This window comes from Cetorhinus maximus, chromosome X, assembly GCF_964194155.1.
Source record: "Cetorhinus maximus chromosome X, sCetMax3.hap1.1, whole genome shotgun sequence".
Lineage (NCBI taxonomy): Eukaryota > Metazoa > Chordata > Chondrichthyes > Lamniformes > Cetorhinidae > Cetorhinus > Cetorhinus maximus.
This window is the reverse complement of record NC_135917.1, coordinates 16,515,014-16,532,810: the sequence shown is the minus strand read 5'-3', so window position 1 is coordinate 16,532,810 and position 17,797 is coordinate 16,515,014. Positions and strand designations below refer to the sequence as shown.

Genomic DNA, 17,797 nt, shown 5'->3' with positions numbered 1-17,797 from the left:
GGTTATTGGTAAACATGAGTATATAGCTAAATAAGACAAAAGAATATGCGGGTGTACATCAGGCACATTGGATACATAAGCACTTAAAGGGTGTTGAATGTCCTTTCATTCTGGGAGGTTGTCCACTTTACTCCAAGCGCCGCGTTGACCTCCTCCCCCAGCTCTTTTCACAGTGTCCTGAGTGCCCTTTGCTGAGGAGGGGGCAGCTGGTGGGGTGGTGTGGGCTCTCCATCGTAACCCAGGATTGCCTTAACCCTCTCAACATGGCCTGCGGAACCCTCCCAGTGAAATGTGAAGCCCTGGCACATGTTGGGGTTCTGATGCATTTCTTTGGAAGACTCAGAGCAGCACCAGAATGAAAAGGAAACTCTTTCCCCACCCCGCAAAGCCCCCCCAAAGCCCCCCCAACTCCCCCCACCTCCCCCCACCACCCGCCAACCTGAGCACCATGTGCAAGGCCCAGCTCTGAGGTGTAGCTTTCCGAGCTCTGTGCTGAGATCTGCCAGCAGCTGAGTTCCCAGTGCATTGTGCTGGGAGCCTCTGACAAGCGGGATGCCAATGAGCGGGCCCCCCCCAAAAAAAACCCGGCACCCTCTCCCGAGTGCAATGGTGGCGGAGAAAACTGCGAGTCGCAAAGTGCCAGCAAATGTGGCTGGAGCGCAATTTCAGCCCCAGGGTATGCAAATTGAATGCACTGGATGTCCTGGGTAACTCTGTAACTGTTTCCTGTGCTTTGCAGCCTGCGCAAATGGTTGATGAAGAACTTGATAATCCCAAGCCTGGGGAAGAGCACGGGTCAGGAGGTAGGTCTGGGGCCAGCAGCATTGCATGGTGGTGTAAGATAATTCACTTGTGAACGTAATGTGCAGACAAACTCAAGCCCACCTTAACCCTTGGGTCATCTGTCTCAATATTTGCCACACAGCCCGCCCAGGACAGGGGGTTACGCTGCAATGGATCTCCGTGAGGCGCCCCATGGCCAACAACCAATCAGCTGAGAGTGTGTAACTTTTGCACTGAGGATATGGACACTTATTTTAACCTTGTCATTTTGAAATGTGTTAACACCATTTCCACAAATCACCAGCAGAAGTGACGACACAGGGAGAGCAGCCTTCAGCTTTGGCGGGAGCGCAGAGTGGGTGGTGTCAGATTAACTGCCCTGCCTGTTTTTGTGCCCTCCCATTTTTACGCCCTGCCAGTCTGTTGCACGCCTCGGTGCCCATTACACAAAGCCCATGAAATCACTGGAAAGGAAGGGTGGGCGGGCATGTAGTGGATGGTCAATCTGCCCCACCCATCTTTCACACCTGTCAGAGTCGGGTTTTACCTCGCAATATATTCTTGGTTTGGAAAATTCATGAGCAGACAAGAGGAGGAGATTCTGTTGCTCTGAGCTTGAATTCTTTGCCACCCAAATACCGCTCCTTCCAACGACACCCCCCTTGCTCCCTCACCCCCGCCTACCTGCCCTTGTGAGGTGTCACATACGTACAACTAACTCAGGGCCATTATTCGAGGGTTTTAATGCCCTTAATAACAATCCCCACCAACAGGAAACACCTGAAGTTAATGAGTGAGAGTCCTTTGTTTAAGAGAGATAGTAAAGTGCTACAGTGAGAAAACCAGAGACTGTGCCACAGCGAGGGCAGCTGGTGTGTTAGTGGTGCTGTCGGCCTCACTGCACGGGGGAAGTTTCCATGGTACTTTCACCGCGTTGAGAGTCAAGGCCCACAGGGCCACTCAGCAGGAGAGCACCACATCCAGAGGCCTCACATGGACCATTTGTCCTGTCACCTGACACTTCTGAAAACTGCCGGTGGAAACCGAGAGTTACCAAAGCCGTGCTTCAGTAATTCACATTTGGGCGAATGTTTTATTCCTTTTATAGTGTTGGAAAGCTTTCAAATAAGAAGACGAGTTTAATTATTTTTGAGCCTCCTCATTTTTCCACAGTCTACGAATGAACTGGCTCTCTGACCCGTTCCAGCTATTGGATCTCACCTAGAAGGCGGTCTTGGCTGTGATGTTGACTTTCCTTCGAATCTCCTTTGTCTTGGTGACTGGAACACCTCAGAAATAACACTGACCTTCTGATTATTGCAGGTGGAGAGGCACCGGACAAAAAAGACAAGAATAATCCCGATGAGGCCAAGGTAACTCTGTCGCTCTGTCTAGACGTGTCCAGTTGGAGTGTAGGTGAATGCCCTCTTCAAACACAAGGAAAGGCTGACCAACTTTCCTGGGTAGCAGAGGAGAAAATGGATAAAGGAGCAACGCTCTAATCTCTAAATGTCACAGATATTTCAAGCCATGCTAAACAGTCAGAAATCACTGGTTAGGCCTCAGCTGGAATATTTTGTCCAGCTCTGGGCATTGCATTTTCAGAAGGATGGCAAGGTTTTCAAGAGAAGATTTCCCAGAATGATGCCAGGGACAGGGGGACTTCAGTTCATGTGGAGAGACTGGAGAAGCTGGGATTGTTCTCCTTAGAGCAGAGAAGGTTACTGGGGAGATTTAGTAGAGGCGTCCATAATTCTAAAGGGTTTAGACAGAGTAAAATAAGGAGAAACGGTTTCCACTGGCAAGAGGGTCAGTTACCAGAGGTCACCAACTTAAGGTGATTGGCAAAAGGACAGTGTGCGAGCAGGGGCTGGGGGCTGGGGGGCCGGGGGTGTGAGAATTTTCTTTAATGCCACGATTGTGGTGATCTGTGCTCTGACTGAAAGGACAGTGGTAGTGGACTCAATAGTAACTTTCCAAAGGGGGCTGGATAAATGCTTGAAAAGTCAAAATTGCAGGGCTAAGGGAAAAGAGTAAAGCAGTGGGTTGAATTGGATAGCTCCTTCAAGAGCTAGCACAGACATAAGGGGCTGAATGGCATCTCCCAGTAAAATCAAAATAAAACACTGAAGAATATTGTCATGGCATTACCCTGGTATCAGAAGGTTCTACCCTCCGTAAACTTGAGCTCATCCAAACCTCCCTGCCTGTATCTTAACCCAAACCAAATCCCATCCCCCTGTCACCCCTGTGCTCTCTGACCTACAATGGCTCCCAGTCAAGCAACATCGTCATTTTAGAATTCTCCTTGTTTTCAAATCCCTCCATGGCCTTCTCCCTATCTCTGTAACCTCCTCTAGTCCCACAACTCTCCTTATCTCTGTAACCTCCTCCAGTCCCACAACCCTCCCTATCTCTGTAACCTCCTCCAGTCCCACAACCCTCCCTATCTCTGTAACCTCCTCCCGCCCCACAACCCTCCCTATCTCTGTAACCTCCTCCAGTCCCACAACTCTCCCTATCTCTGTAACCTCCTCCAGTCCCACAACCCTCCCTATCTCTGTAATCTCCTCCAGTCCCACAACCCTCCCTATCTCTGTAACCTCCTCCAGACCCTACAACCCTCCCTATCTCTGTAACCTCCTCCAGCCCCTACACCCCTCCCTATCTCTGTAACCTCCTCCAGCCCCTACACCCCTCGCTATCTCTGTAACCTCCTCCAGTCCCACAACCCTCCCTATCTCTGTAACCTCCTCCAGTCCCACTCCGAGATCTCTGTGATCCTCTAATTCCGGCCTCTTGATCATCCCCGATTTTAATCGCTCCACCATTGGCGGCCGTGCCTTCAGCTGCCTGGGCCCCAAGCTCTGGAATTCCCTCCCTACCCCTCTCCATCTCACTACCTCACTTTCCTCCTTTAAGACACTCATTAAAACCTAGTTGTTGTTAATTATAGTTTAGTTCCTCTTTTTGAGTCACAGGATACCTCCCTGCATTTCCCTCAAGCCCAACTCCAACCCTAATTACCTTTCTCTCTCCTAATTAAACTACAGTAACTACAGTAGCATTTGAAAGGCTGGAGAGTAGAGGGTGCGGGATAGGTGGTTAGGGATGGGGGATATGATGGGGGTAAGAGGTAGGGGGTATGAGGTTTGGCTTTGGCTATGGCATAGGGTATGAGAATTGCAATCGGAGGGTATGGGATAAGGGAAAGGGGTATGAGGTAGAGGTAGGAGATAGCAGGTATGGAATAGTGGACAAGATGGTATTAGACACTGGACAGGGGTTTAGGATAACGTTATGGGGAAAGACCAGGGGAGTGGAAATAATTGGATAGCTCCTTCAAAGAACATGATGGGCTGAATGGCCTCCTTCTGTTCTGTGTGATTCTATGATATTCCTGGTCCTTGGCCTGCTGCTTCATTCAGTTCCCTGCTTTAGTATAGAGCCAGCATCACTGCCCTTTGTAGGAGTAAGTTGTAGAGCTAAGCTCTCCTGGCAAAATGGCGTGCATGTTGGCAAAGTGGGTACATCTGCTTTACCAGTGGGCAATATTCCGAGGTTCTGAGGATCAGACTGGATATCATGGGGATCACAAATCAGATTCCTGATGTACAGCCCATCCCGAGCATAGTAAATCCTAAAATTCCACCAATCATTTCTTACTTTTGCCAAGAAATTTGACATTTTCTCTATCACCTACCTGGTGCCAATGAAATTCTTTTGTCTACTATTTCATTGGAAGTGTTGGCTTATTTCGAGACTGAAATTATGAGGACAGGTCACGTAAACTTATATACCTCAAGTTTCGATGGCTGTGAGGGCTGATCTGATTGAAGTGTTTAATATGGCAACAGAACTCGATTGGGTAGATCTGGAGAAATGATTTCCTCTGGTGGGAGTTGGCCCAGAACAGGCCAGCCTAATCTTACACTGAGAGCCAGGCTGTTCAGGAGCAAAACCAGGGAAAACATTCTCATGCAAAGGGTATTGAAAGACTACAACCCTCTCCCAAAAGGCTATGGATGCTGAGCTTTCGAGACTGAGATTGGTGGATTTTTGTTCAGTAAGGTGATAGAATTGATGTACAGATCAACAATGAGACAGAGCAGGCTGGAGGGGCTGGATGGGTGACTTCTGTTTCTGCATTTCCTTGTTTATGGGTTTTTTAAAATTCATTCATGGGATGTGGGTGTCGCTGGCTAGGCCAGAATTTATTGCCCATCCCTAGTTGCCCTTGAGAAGGTGGTGGTGAGCTGCCTTCTTGAACCGCTGCAGTCCATGTGGTGTAGGTACACCCACAGTGCTGTTAGGGAGGGAGAAATTGTAGCGGTTTGGTGTAACTGAGTGTCTTGCTAGGCCATTTAGAGGGCAGTTAAGAGTTAACCACATCAGTGTGGGTCTGGAGTCACATGTAGGCCAGACCAGCTAAGATTTCCTTCTCTAAAGGACATTAGTGAACCAGATGGGTTTTTACAACAATCAACAACGGTTTCACGGTCATCATTAGACTTTTAATTCCAGATTTTTTATTGAATTCAAATTCCACCATTTGCCGTGGTGGGATTCGAACCCAGGACCCCAGAGCATTACCCTGGGTCTCTGGGTTACAGGTCCAGCGACAATACCACCATGCCACCACATTAAAATGATAACAAGAGCATCGTCATTAACCTTCATACTTAAAGAGCCCGATTTCATGGTGCTGGTCATTGGCTTCTACTTTAACGCTGCCCTCATCTCCTACTGAGCATGGAACCTGCTTGGAGACTAATGCTTTACCCAGTGGGTACATGTGGTTTATGGTCTGGTACTGAACTGCAGAAGCCAAAGCTATCCTTTGTCCACACTTGGACCTGGGCTGATCTTGCTCCAAGTAAGGCTGGAGGGGAAAGTACAGGCTTTACATTTCCCTCAGAGAATGGAGGAGAAAAATCAGGCTTGACTGGCCCTTTATGGCCAAATAATCTGTCAACGTCTGTTACCTGAGCTCACCAAGAATAGCCACTTGCTGGAGGGCAGCCAGCATTAATGGGACCATAGCAGGGCAAGATTCTAGAGAAAAGGACAATGTTTGAGAGAAAAAAACATGTCCTAATTGAAGTCCAGACACATGTATTAGTTCAGTTCAGAAATGGTGCTTCTTTCTGCTAATGTACTCATGCAAAAACATGTCTTCCTTTCTCCTTGGACAGAACAAAAAGCCCCTGCTGGGTATGCGAGGTGGTTTCGCACAGACTCATTATTTTGTAGCATTGTACAGATACAAAGCGCAGGAGAAAGATGACCTGGATTTCCAGTAAGTTCTATCTCAGCACATCGTCTGATAGCTTCCATTCTGGACTTGGTCCGGCACTTTTGTACGAGACTTGTTAATCAGCCTTGAACGAGACAGTTCTCCCATCATATTCCCTTTTAAAGAGCTAGTCTTGCCATCTTTTTTAAAGATGGATCCTCCCTCCAGAGCCCCTTTTAAAACCACATTTACACAGTTATGGCAAAATAGTTTTGGTACTTTAATGTTTTAGTTTGAATTTAAATGACAGCCCTTTCTATGATTATATAAGAGCTGGAAAGTGGCCTTAGGATTAATAGCTGCTTTTCAACTAGTACAGACATGGTGGGCTGAAAGGACTCCTTCTGTACTATTAAATACTGTGGCTACAGGGCCAGGTCAGAGGCTGGGAATTCTGCAGAGAGTAACTCACATCCTGACTCCCCAAAGCCTGTCCACCATCTACAAGGCACAAGTCAGGAGTGTGATGGAATACTCCCCACTTGCCTGGATGAGTGCAGCTCCTACAACACTCAAGAAGCTCGACACCATCCAGGACAAAGCAGCCCTGCTTGATTGGCACCCCATCCACAAACATTTACTCCCTCCACCACCGACACACAGTAGCAGCAGTGTGTGTACCATCTACAAGATGCACTGCAGGAACTCACCAAGGCTTCTTAGACAGCACCTTCCAAACCCACGACCACTACCATCTAGAAGGACAAGGGCAGCAGACACATGGGAACACCACCACCTGGAACTTCCCCTCCAAGTCACTCACCATCCTGACTTGGAAATATAGAACACATAGAAACATAAAAACTAGGAACAGGAGTAGGCCATTCGGCCCTTCGAGCCTGCTCCACCATTCAATGTGATCATGGCTGATCCTCTATCTCAATGCCATATTCCCGCTTTCTCTCCATACCCTTGATGGCCGTAATATCCAAACTTCTTTCTTGAATATACTCAGTGACCCGGCCTCCACAGCTTCTGTGGGAGAGAATTCCACAGGTTGACCACCCTCTGAGTGAAGAAATCTTTCCTCATCTCAGTCCTAACTGGCCTGCCCCATATCCTGAGACTGTGGCCCCTGGTTCTAGACTCCCCAACCAGGGGAAACATCCTCCCTGCATCCAGTCTGTCCAGCCCTGTTAGAATTTTATACATTTCAATCAGGTCCCCTCTCATTCTCCTAAACTCTAGTGAATACAGTCCCAGTCGAACCAATCTCTCCTCATACAACAGTCCTGTCACCCCCGGTATCAGCCTCGTGAACCTTCACTGTACCCCCCTCTATGGCAAGTATATCCTTTCTTAGGTAGGGAGACCAAAACTGCACACAATACTCCAGGTGTGGTCTCACCAAGGCCCTGTATAACTGCAGTAAGACATCCCTACTTCTGAACTCAAATCCTCTTGCAATGAAGGACAACATACCATTCGCCTTCCTAACTGCTTGCTGCACCTGCCTGTTTACTTTCATTGACTGGTGTACAAGGACACCCAGGTCCCTTTGTACATCCACATTTCCCAATCTCTCACCATTTAAATAATACTCTGCCTTTCTGTTTTTCACACCAAGCGTATAACTTCACATTTATCCACGTTATATTGCATCTGCCATGTGTTTGCCCACACACACAACTTGTCTAAATCGCCCTGAAGCCTCCTTGCCTCCTCCTCACAACTCACAACCCCCGCCCAGTTTTGTGTCATCAGCAAACTTGGAAATGTTGCATTTGGTTCCCTCATCCAAGCCATTGATATATATTGTGAATAGCTGGGGCCCAAGCACTGATCCCTGTGGTACCCCACTAGTCACCACCTGCCACCCAGAAAAAAACCCATTTATTCCCACTCTCTGTTTCCTGTCTGTCAATCAATTCCCTGCCAGTATATTACCCCCAATTCCATGTGCTTTAATTTTGCCCACTAGCCTCTTATGTGAGACCTTATCAAAAGCCTTCTTGAAATCCAAATACACCACATCCACTGGTTCTCCCTTATTTAATCTACTAGTTACATCCTCAAAAAACTCCAGTAGATTAGTTAAGCATGATTTCCCTTTCATAATCCCATGCTGACTTTGTCTAATCCCGTTAATGCTTTCCAAGTGTTTTGTTACCACATCTTTTATAATAAACACTAGCATTTTCCCCACTGCTGATGTTATTCTAACTGGTCTGTAATTCTCTCCCTCCTTTTTTAAATATTGGGGTTACATTTACCACCCTCCAATCTGTAGGAACTGCTCCAGAGTCTATAGAATTTTGGAAGATGACCACCAATGTATCCAATGTTTCCAGAGCCACTTCCTTTAGTACTCTGGGATGTAGATTATCAGGCCCTGGGGATTTTTCAGCCTTTAACCCATTAATTTCTCTAGTACCATTTTGTTCACTAATACTGATTTTCTTCAATTTCTCCCTCTCACTAGACAATTGGTTACCTAACATTTCTGGGAAATTATTTGTGTCCTCTCTTGTGAAGACAGAACCAAAATATTCTTCTGCTTTGTTTCCCATTATAATTTCCCCCATTTCTGACTGTAAGGGACCTACATTTGTCTTCACTAATCACATATTTATAGAAACTCTTACAGTCAGTTTTTATGCTCCTTGTGATGCCAGGGTTCTGTGCGCACCTCCTTGGTAAATCACAGATGATGTACACACTGCTCCTGGAGTAGGTGGAACTAAGAGAAGTGCTCCTAGAAAACCTGTAAATTAATAAATAAACATTTTTGTGATTTAGAATTTACAACTTAACTATCATCGAGTTATTATTAAGTATTGAGTCTTTCTGCAGTATAATACTTCAAATTATTGTTAGGATGTATGGATGGACGGTTGGGTGGGTGGCAGGAGAGACAGACGGGTGGGTGGTGGGAGAGACAGACGGGTGGGTGGGTGGTGGGAGAGACAGACGGGTGGGTGGTGGGAGAGACAGACGGGTGGGTGGGTGGCGGGAGAGACAGACGGGTGGGTGGGTGGCGGGAGAGACAGACGGGTGGGCGGATGGTGGGAGAGACGGGCGGGCGGGCGGCGGGAGAGGCAGACGGGCGGGCGGGCGGCGGGAGAGGCAGACGGGCGGGCGGGCGGCGGGAGAGGCAGACGGGCGGGCGGGCGGCGGGAGAGGCAGACGGGCGGGCGGGCGGCGGGAGAGGCAGACGGGCGGGCGGGCGGCGGGAGAGGCAGACGGGCGGGCGGGCGGCGGGAGAGGCAGACGGGCGGGCGGGCGGCGGGAGAGGCAGACGGGCGGGCGGGCGGCGGGAGAGGCAGACGGGCGGGCGGGCGGCGGGAGAGGCAGACGGGCGGGCGGACGGCGGGAGAGACAGACGGACGGGCAGACGGCGGGAGAGACAGACGGGTGGGTGGATGAGTAGCTGGATGGATGGGTGTGTCAGTTGATGGATGGATAGGTTTTGTGAATCAGCAGATGAGAGTGTGACTGCTTAGTCCTCTTGCCTGTTCCCTATTCTCTCTCCCAGTTCCATTTACTCGATTAATGTGTCTGAAACATAGATTAAATGGCAAAAAGTGATAAAGTGATTGTTTTTTTCTAAAGCTCTAAGTACCGAACCCTTCACTTCCTGCTGCCTCTCGCCATCCAGTTCTGATTGGCTGAGAACTGGTTGAAAACTCTATAGTTTCTCTGCCATCTGAAAGCCCCGGAAATGGATATTGTAAAGGTCATCAGGTCAACCTGTGACAAGTTCAAAAAACCTTTCAAAGAACAATGCGGATATTCCCAGCGGCGGGCTTCTCAAACCTGGTGTCGTCTGGAAGTGTAAACTCAAGGGAGGCCTCTGAAGGGTTAAAATTGGAACTCCAGTCACAGTGATTGGGGACTGTGTGAGGCTTCACGACACTGAGGGGTTTCCAACCCTCTGGAATTGCCGTGGAGCCTCCAGGAATTCAACATTAATCTCCTGAACACCGCTGACAGCAAACACCTGTGAGAAAAAACATCATAGAGGCATTAAAACATTGCTGCTTCTTTTCCCTTGTCCTTGAACACATTTGTTCATTAGTTCTGGAGCTATTCGAGATGAGAGGAAAGGGCTGTTTGACCAGATGAAAGGCCCATGTGCTGAAAGATTGGGGAATGCTTCCACCCAGACTTGGCACCTCTAGTTTCTCATAATCGCAGCTCATAGAGAGGCTGCATCACATAATGAGTTTGGAGTTGAAAGCCAAATTGTAACTGCATTAAGGCTGTGTGTTGGGTGATAAAGGAGTGGTGACTGACACTGAGTAATACAATACTCACACTCATACTTTCTGTTACAGTGCAGGGGACAGAGTAACTGTCTTTGATGACTCCAATGAGGAATGGTGGAAGGTAAGTTCTGTTACAGAGTTGCTGTAGACTTCGTCCTGGGTCATTCCATCCCTGGGAGTGAAATGTGTGGTTTTAATAGTGAACGGGTGGAGGGGTTTGTGTGAAATTCCTCTGTCTGTTTCAGTAAAGAATGGTTTAGCTTGAGACTCACATTGTTCGCAGCCTGGAAGTTTCATCCAGGCTTTGCAGAGGGTGCACAGGAGGTTTAGCAGAATGGTGCGAGGGGTGAGGGACTTCAGTTATGTGCATGGAGAGAGCATAAGACATAGGAGCAGAAATTAGGCCCTTCGGCCCATCGAGTCTGCTCCGCCATTCAATCATGGCTGATAAGTTTCTCAACCCCATTCTCCCGCTGTCAGGAGAGCCTAGGGAAGCTGGGATTGTTCCCCTTTGGAGACTGAAGGTTAACCATGGGATCATAGAACGGCACAGCACAGAAAGAGGCCAATCAGCCAACCCTGCCTATGCTGGCTCTTTGGAAGAACAATCTCATTAGTCCCACTCCCCTTCCTCTTCCCCCTTGGCCCTGAAATTTTTCCCCAAGTATTTCTCGAATTCCCTTTTGAAAGTTATATTTGTATGCATTCAGCACTGAAATGTTAAGATGAAAAGCGTTGATCCATTGGTATTCTTTTCCACATTGTGTGTCACGACTCACTGGGGACAGTGCGCTGTAATATCCAGCCCCACTGCTCTCCGAGCCACGACAAATGTGGAAAAAGTTTGATCAAACCACCTAACTGTTTAATTTAGGTTAACAGAATACGAGCACCAGGTTTGTAAACTTAATAAGTAAATAACTGTTTATTGAACAAACTGTTGTTAACCAGTGGCAAAAGAAAGTGCTAATTTCTAACTCTATAACCTAAACCCTACCCCTTCTTAAATCCCTATACACACACATACAAGACACACAAAAACATGGATTTTAAGGGTGGGATAAAACAGTTCAATAGCACCAATTCCGGATTACAGAATCCGATGGGTTGATTTTGATCGATGTCTTCCAAATTCCTTTCAGTTCTCTGTTGATGACACGAGGTGGGTCTTCCAGCACTTTCAGTATTTAGCTCACTGGCTGAGCCCTTGCTTTTCAATGTCTCTAACAGTGATTTTCCCCTTTGCCTCTTGACAGGGGTTTTCAGAGAGAGAGCAGATTATAGAGATATGAGGAGAAAAAGCCAGCTGGCTATTATTGTCGAATTACTGGAATCTTCTACACACAGGAGAAAGAGGTTTTTTGTCTTTTCCCTTTCAGGCTAGAAGCTATTCTGCTGCACTGCTCTTACACAAACCGTGGTCACCTGATCAGGAGCCAATTAAAATGTTGTTGCCAGGCAGTTCTCCATTAGACCAAACTCCTCCTCAGCACCATCCTGTCTTTCATGGCACACTCTGTTCCAGGACAGCAACATTGTATATATCCCTCACACCGTTCCAGTAGACATGTCCTTCAAACTGCAGCCATTGTAATTTTAATCCACAGTCCAACAGAAATAAAAAAGATATGTTCTTTACAATTGGAACACCCTATTAGTGTTATAAAAGCTCCATTATTCAGGGTCTCCATCTCCTTTGTTTTTGACACCAGTGCACAACTCCCCTTCCCCATTGTTTGCAACTGATATTAAAGCTGTTATACTGAGTGTTGGGGTGGGGTGGGGGTGGGGACCTGGTAATTGGCTCTGTCTTGGAATGTAAAGGCAACTGTAAAGGAAGCCACTTTTAAGCAGATGTGAGACATTAATGCGGATTGTAGTGATCCAGAATCACCCAGTACAACTGAAGAAAAAGAGTTTGGAGGTTTGTTTTCTCCTCTCTCCCCGAACTCCTGCTGTTTCTGTGTGAAGAGAGCCACAGATCGAGGAGTGAAGCTGATGCCTAACAACAGCTGTAAGATGGCTGGATGGACTGGACTGAGAGGTGTAAAGGCAGACGGAGCTGATAGACATGCTGTGTCAAGGATAGCAGCAGGCTGTAGATATTATAGGATAGGGAGAGACAGACAATCTAGTTTTACTTAACTTACCTCAGGGGTGTGGAGAGGACAGAGAAAATCTTTCCACAGATGATAGAATAGACGGAATATAACCCATAGTCTGAAGGAATAATAATCTAAACAGCCCTTTCTTGTTTTCTATATTCAAAGACTTTGTTGAAATTGCTGAACATACAGAATTGTTACATTCAGATCATGATCGTATTAAATGGCGGAGCAGGCTTGAGGGGCCGAATGGCCTACTCCTGCTCCTAATCTGTATGTTTGTAAATCCATGGACCAATGATTAAGGCAGTTACAATGCAACACAGCCATTGGGAACCTGGGACTGGCTTTGGTGGATTCTCTAGGGGTAGGAAATGGGAGCTGTCTAGCCAAAGCTGGGCCAGCTCTCCCTCCCAGACGTCCCACTCACCCGGCTGCTCATGTCAAAGGAGCTGCTTGAGTAATTCAACAACAAAATAATTGCTTCCAATTATTTGGGAGTCCAAACCCTTACCCAGGCCTGGACCCCCCATACCCCTCCCGCTCCCTGCTAGGGTAGGCCCAACAGCTACTGCCTGGCCTGACATATCTCCACTGACTGCACATTGGTTAACAGTGTAGAGGCCAGGCTCTGAGAGTATGGAGTCCCTGCCTATGGCTCCACCCCAAGGTGATGTCAGCCATGTTTAGCTAACCCCCTACTCCTCACCAACAACCCAGCCTGGATGGTTCAGTGTGAGGCTAGTGCCCAACACATCTGGAACTGGGCCTTGCTCCCAGCTGCTACTTTTACTTGATTTGGACTGAGCAGCAGTTGTACACAGCAATGTGATAGCTTTCTGACTATTCAGTCAGGTTTATAAAACCATTTGATGTAAGGATGTTATCAGGTATCAAGGACAAGAAAGGCAGCAGAGGCTGCCTTAAACCTGTACGACAATTTGGCGTGACTGTGAGTTGTTGTGAGCATGTGGGGTGTTCTGAACAGCCGCATTGTGGCATAAAGAGGGTATTAGTTACTGATTGCAGAAGAATATGTATCTGAGCCAAACAATTCTCCATTTCAGGGAAGAATCGGAGAGAAGTCTGGCTACTTCCCAGCAAACTACATCATAAGAGTGCGTGCAGGGGAGCGTGTTCACAAAGTTATCCGTTCGTTTGTTGGCAATAAGGAAATGGGCCAGATTACTCTGAAGAAAGATCAGGTATGTTCAATGGAGACAATGTCAATTCAGATACCCTCTAACACTTGTTTCCGTGCCCAGTGCTAAGGGGCCATTTCTACAGGCAAACCCTTTGCTTCCTATGAACCCAAACCAAGGAAAAGTAACCCAGTAGGTGGTGTGCTCTGGGTGAACATGAAACCTTTATGGAATCACTGCAAACGTTAAGAGGGGAGCTGCTCAGGCTCTTGAGAAAGGCAAATATCTCCACCTCCTGATCGTAGGGGAGTTCACAGGGTAGTAAGAGGGATTGTAATCTTGATCCCTTGCAGCTTGCCTTTGGAGATCAGAGAGGAATTTCCCAGGCATTTCCCAAATTGGCTGAACGCTTTTCAACTGTATTGTCTATTTTCAATGATTGCCTGATTGTGGGGAATTTGGAGGGGGGGGGGAGGTGGAAGTCAGACTATGCCCAATGGGACAGGATCAAGGCACCAGCCCATCTTTCCTTCTCCTGTTTCAAGTGCTTGCATGTTTGGAACTGTCACAAAGCAACCAAGATGGATGTTTTTTTGTGAAATGCTGTTTTCGTGGAGTTTTCCCTAGCACCCCCTCTTTACCCTGAAAATCAAATTGGGATAAGTAAAGATCAAAAGACCATTTCTCACATTGGGATTCAAAGGCAAGTATCCCAGAAACTGTCTACAGTTAAAACCGTACAGCACAGGAGGCCATTCAGCCCATCGTGTCTGAGCTGTCTCTTTGGAAGAGCTATCTAATTAGACCCACTCCCCCCGCTCCCTCCCCATAGCCCTGCAAATTTGTCCCCTTCAAGTATTTATCCAATTACCTTTAGAATCTGCTTCCACCGCCCTTTCAGGCAGTGTGTTCCAACTCGCTGTGTAAAACAAAATAAAATTCTCCTCGTCTCACCTCTGGTTCTTTGGCCAATTGCCTTAAATCTGTTTCCTCTGCTTATCAAGCTTCCTAGCAATGGACACAGATCCTTCCTATCGTAGAATCATAGAACGTTTGCGGCACAGACAGAGGCCACTTGGCCCATGGTGTCTGCACCAACTGAAAAATGAGCCACCCAGCCTTTCTATTCTTTTAAAACTCTTCATGATTTTGAACACCATTCCTTAACCCTCTCTTCTCTAAGGAGAACAACCCCAGCTTCACCAATGTATCTACATAACTGAAGTTCTTCTTCCCTCTGAGTGTCCTTGGAGAGGGAGCATGTGGTGTCCACTGGTACACTTGCGACCTCCCGCGACCAGTGGGCGCTATGGGGGCTGGAGAGCTTCATCAGCCCTGGAAAAGTTATTTTAATTTGATAAGTTTCTTTTAAAGTTTTGGTTTTCCTTACTGTGCCCCTTTAAGGGGTGGTTCGTCAGTTAATTAGTATATTTGTTTATTTGATTTACTCAAAAGAGTATACCCTGAGGTCCCTCTGCTCCTGCACCTCTTTAGAATTGGATCATTTTGCCTCTTCCCAGGACAAACCTAAATTGTGAGCCTTGGCTGCACAAGTGCTCAATGGAATAGACAGTCACAAATGGTGAGCTCGGTCTCCACCTTGCAGTCAGTTAACACTATGAACTATGAATAGATCAGTCAGGATGACTTCCAGGTGACCTATCTGAGGGTTTCAGAATTAACAAGCAAACTTGGTGCAGGCAAATTGCTCCGGACAGCAGAGGGTTCAAAAATCATGGGTCACGAGTTTGAAATGAGGAAATTAGGGGTAAGGGGAGAAGTCAATTGGAACTGTTTCACCCAAAGGGTAAGTGTGGTGAAGTAGGTTACCAGGGAAGGACATTGAAACATGTGTCAATGGATTCAAGAGACAATCCGATGCATTTGGGGGATATAAGTGAGAAAATGTGTAAGTGGGGCTGATCTTTGAACAAGTGACTAGCTTATTGAACCTAATGGCTTTTACCGGTTTCGATCAGTGCTTTATCCAAGAGCTCTCAGTTACTTAAAATCACATCATCTAAAATTAGCAAAATGACACATGGGACAAATGTCTTTCCACATGTTTAGTTGGTTCCCCCGTCTATGAACTGAGGGTTGCAATGGGGAGGTCGGGTATGGATTCATAGCAGCAAATGCCAGAGAACTGGCCTGACCATTTTGGCTGAACCATTGGAGTGTGAGGGGACATGCTACGTTCAGATGAGGCCATTCCCTCCCAGGGAGGGGAGTAAAACTCGAGGAAAGGGCCCATGAGCCATCCTCACACACTGCAGTCAAGCAATCGGTTCGAGAGAAAGGTTGAAACAAGGCCTGAGAGTGAGTGCCTGAACATTTTACAGTGACCTTTCTAATTAAGAACAAAAACAAAAATACCTGGAAAAGCTCAGCAGGTCTAACAGCATCTGCGGAGAGGGATACAGTTGATGTTTCGAGTCCGTATGACCCTTCATCAGAACTAAGACATATAGAAATGAGATGAAAGCTGGTAGAGGGGGGTGGGACAGGAGAGCTCGATAGGGAGCCAGTGATAGGTGGAGGCCAAGAAGAGACTGCCAAAGATGTCATAGACAAAAGGACAAAGGGGTGTTGACGGTGGTGATATTATCTAAAGGATATGCTAATAGGGACATTAAGGGAAGCAAGCTAGTGGCAGATGGCCCTAGTGGGGGTGGGGTGGTGGGAAGGGATCGAAATGGGCTAAAAGGTGGAGATAAAACAATAGATTGAAATAAATTTGAAAAAAATATAGTGTAAAAAATATATAAATTATTGGAAAAAGAGGGATCGGAAAGGGTGTGGGGATGGAGGAGAGAGTTCATGATCTAAAATCGTTGAACTCAATATTCAGTCCGGAAGGCTGTAAAGTGCCTAGTCGGAAGATGAGGTGCTGTTCCTCCAGTTTGCGTTGAGCTTCACTGGAACAATGCAGCAGGCCAAGGACGGACATGTGGGAAAGAGAGCAGGGTGGAATGTTGAAATGGCAAGCAACTGGGAGGTCTGGGTAATGCTTGCAGACAGACCGAAGGTGTTCCGCAAAGCGGTCACCCAGTCTGCGTTTGGTCTCTCCAATGTAGAGGAAACCGCATTGGGAGCAACAAATGCAGTAGACTAAATTGAGGGAAGTGCAAGTGAAATGCTGCTTCACTTGAAATGAGTGTTTGGGCCCTTGGACGGTGAGGAGAGGGGAAGTAAAGGGGCAGGTGTTGCACCTTCTGCGGTTGCATGGGAAGGTGCCATGGGAGGGGGTTGAGGTGTAGGGGGTGATGGAGGAGTGGATCTTTCTAATTGTTCTCTCCTTCAACTTGTGGCAGATTGTTGTGCAGAAAGGCGAGGAGGTCAATGGCTACATCAAGGTCTTCACTGGCAGGAAGGTAGGGATGTTCCCTGTCGACTTCCTGGAGGAGATCTGAGCATGTGCATGAACAGGGAGAAGAAGCCTTGAGATGGCTGCTCGGAGCGTTTATCGGTGCCCAATTCCTCCATGTTTGAAGGACCTGCCTCTACCTGGCTGTGTAAAGGAAGCCGTATTTCATGGTTGTGTCTGAGGAATCTTCCAGACAAAAATGGAGGACTGTTGCTATGGAGATCTAAGCATACCTTGGTGTGTTAGGAAAACATTATTTTGAAGATAAAAGGATAGCTGATTTTCTTTGTGTACTTAGGGTAGTACAAACCTACCACCTTGCATGAGACTTCCTATTTTTAATTTTTGTTTCTCTTTGCAGGGATTTCTAAGAATATATTAATGAATAAGTGCAGGTAAATGGTGAATGTATATTTGCATAATTCATTCCCAAAACGAAAAGCATTTGTGGAATCCATTCAATAAGAGTTGTGACTAAATGACAAAACGATGGATTTTTCAATCTGGTTTATTGATTCAGCCAAACTGAACGGTGAAACTGTAAAACCACAATGGCATCGTCATATCCCAGGGTTAGGGCTGGAATGAGGGCCAAGAGATTTCATTCATAGCTGGCTCCATAGTCTTTTGATGCCAATACAGAGTTTTAAAACTGTGCTGGCCCTTTCTCTATCCAGAGAGCTTCACTCCCATTCGGAAAGTAATGGACAACACAAATGGCTCTTGGCTAGGGAAGCATTCCAGTCATGAAGCTGATACTTTGACAGCTGCTGTCATGGAAGGAATGTAGGAATGCTTCATGGTGTCAACAGACAGGGTTAGAGTAATGGTTTTTCCCCTTAGCCTTGGGAATATGTTTCCCAAATGGTAACCAGAAGAGAAGCAAACGCTACTGT

General features: G+C 47.0%; 1 protein-coding gene across 2 annotated transcripts in view; it reads left to right on the top strand.

The window, feature by feature from the left end:
- stac3 (SH3 and cysteine rich domain 3) overlaps positions 1 to 17,523 on the top strand; it is a 183,244-nt gene extending 165,721 nt beyond the window's left edge. For both annotated transcript variants that reach the window (XM_078534498.1, XM_078534497.1), the window contains exons 7-12: positions 740 to 803; positions 2,107 to 2,156; positions 5,979 to 6,082; positions 10,357 to 10,408; positions 13,460 to 13,597; positions 16,849 to 17,523. In XM_078534498.1, the coding sequence (XP_078390624.1) occupies positions 740 to 803; positions 2,107 to 2,156; positions 5,979 to 6,082; positions 10,357 to 10,408; positions 13,460 to 13,597; positions 16,849 to 16,947 (507 nt within the window). In that variant the 3' untranslated portion in view covers positions 16,948 to 17,523. The remainder of the gene's footprint in view (positions 1 to 739; positions 804 to 2,106; positions 2,157 to 5,978; positions 6,083 to 10,356; positions 10,409 to 13,459; positions 13,598 to 16,848) is intronic.
- Positions 17,524 to 17,797: the final 274 nt, after the last annotated feature.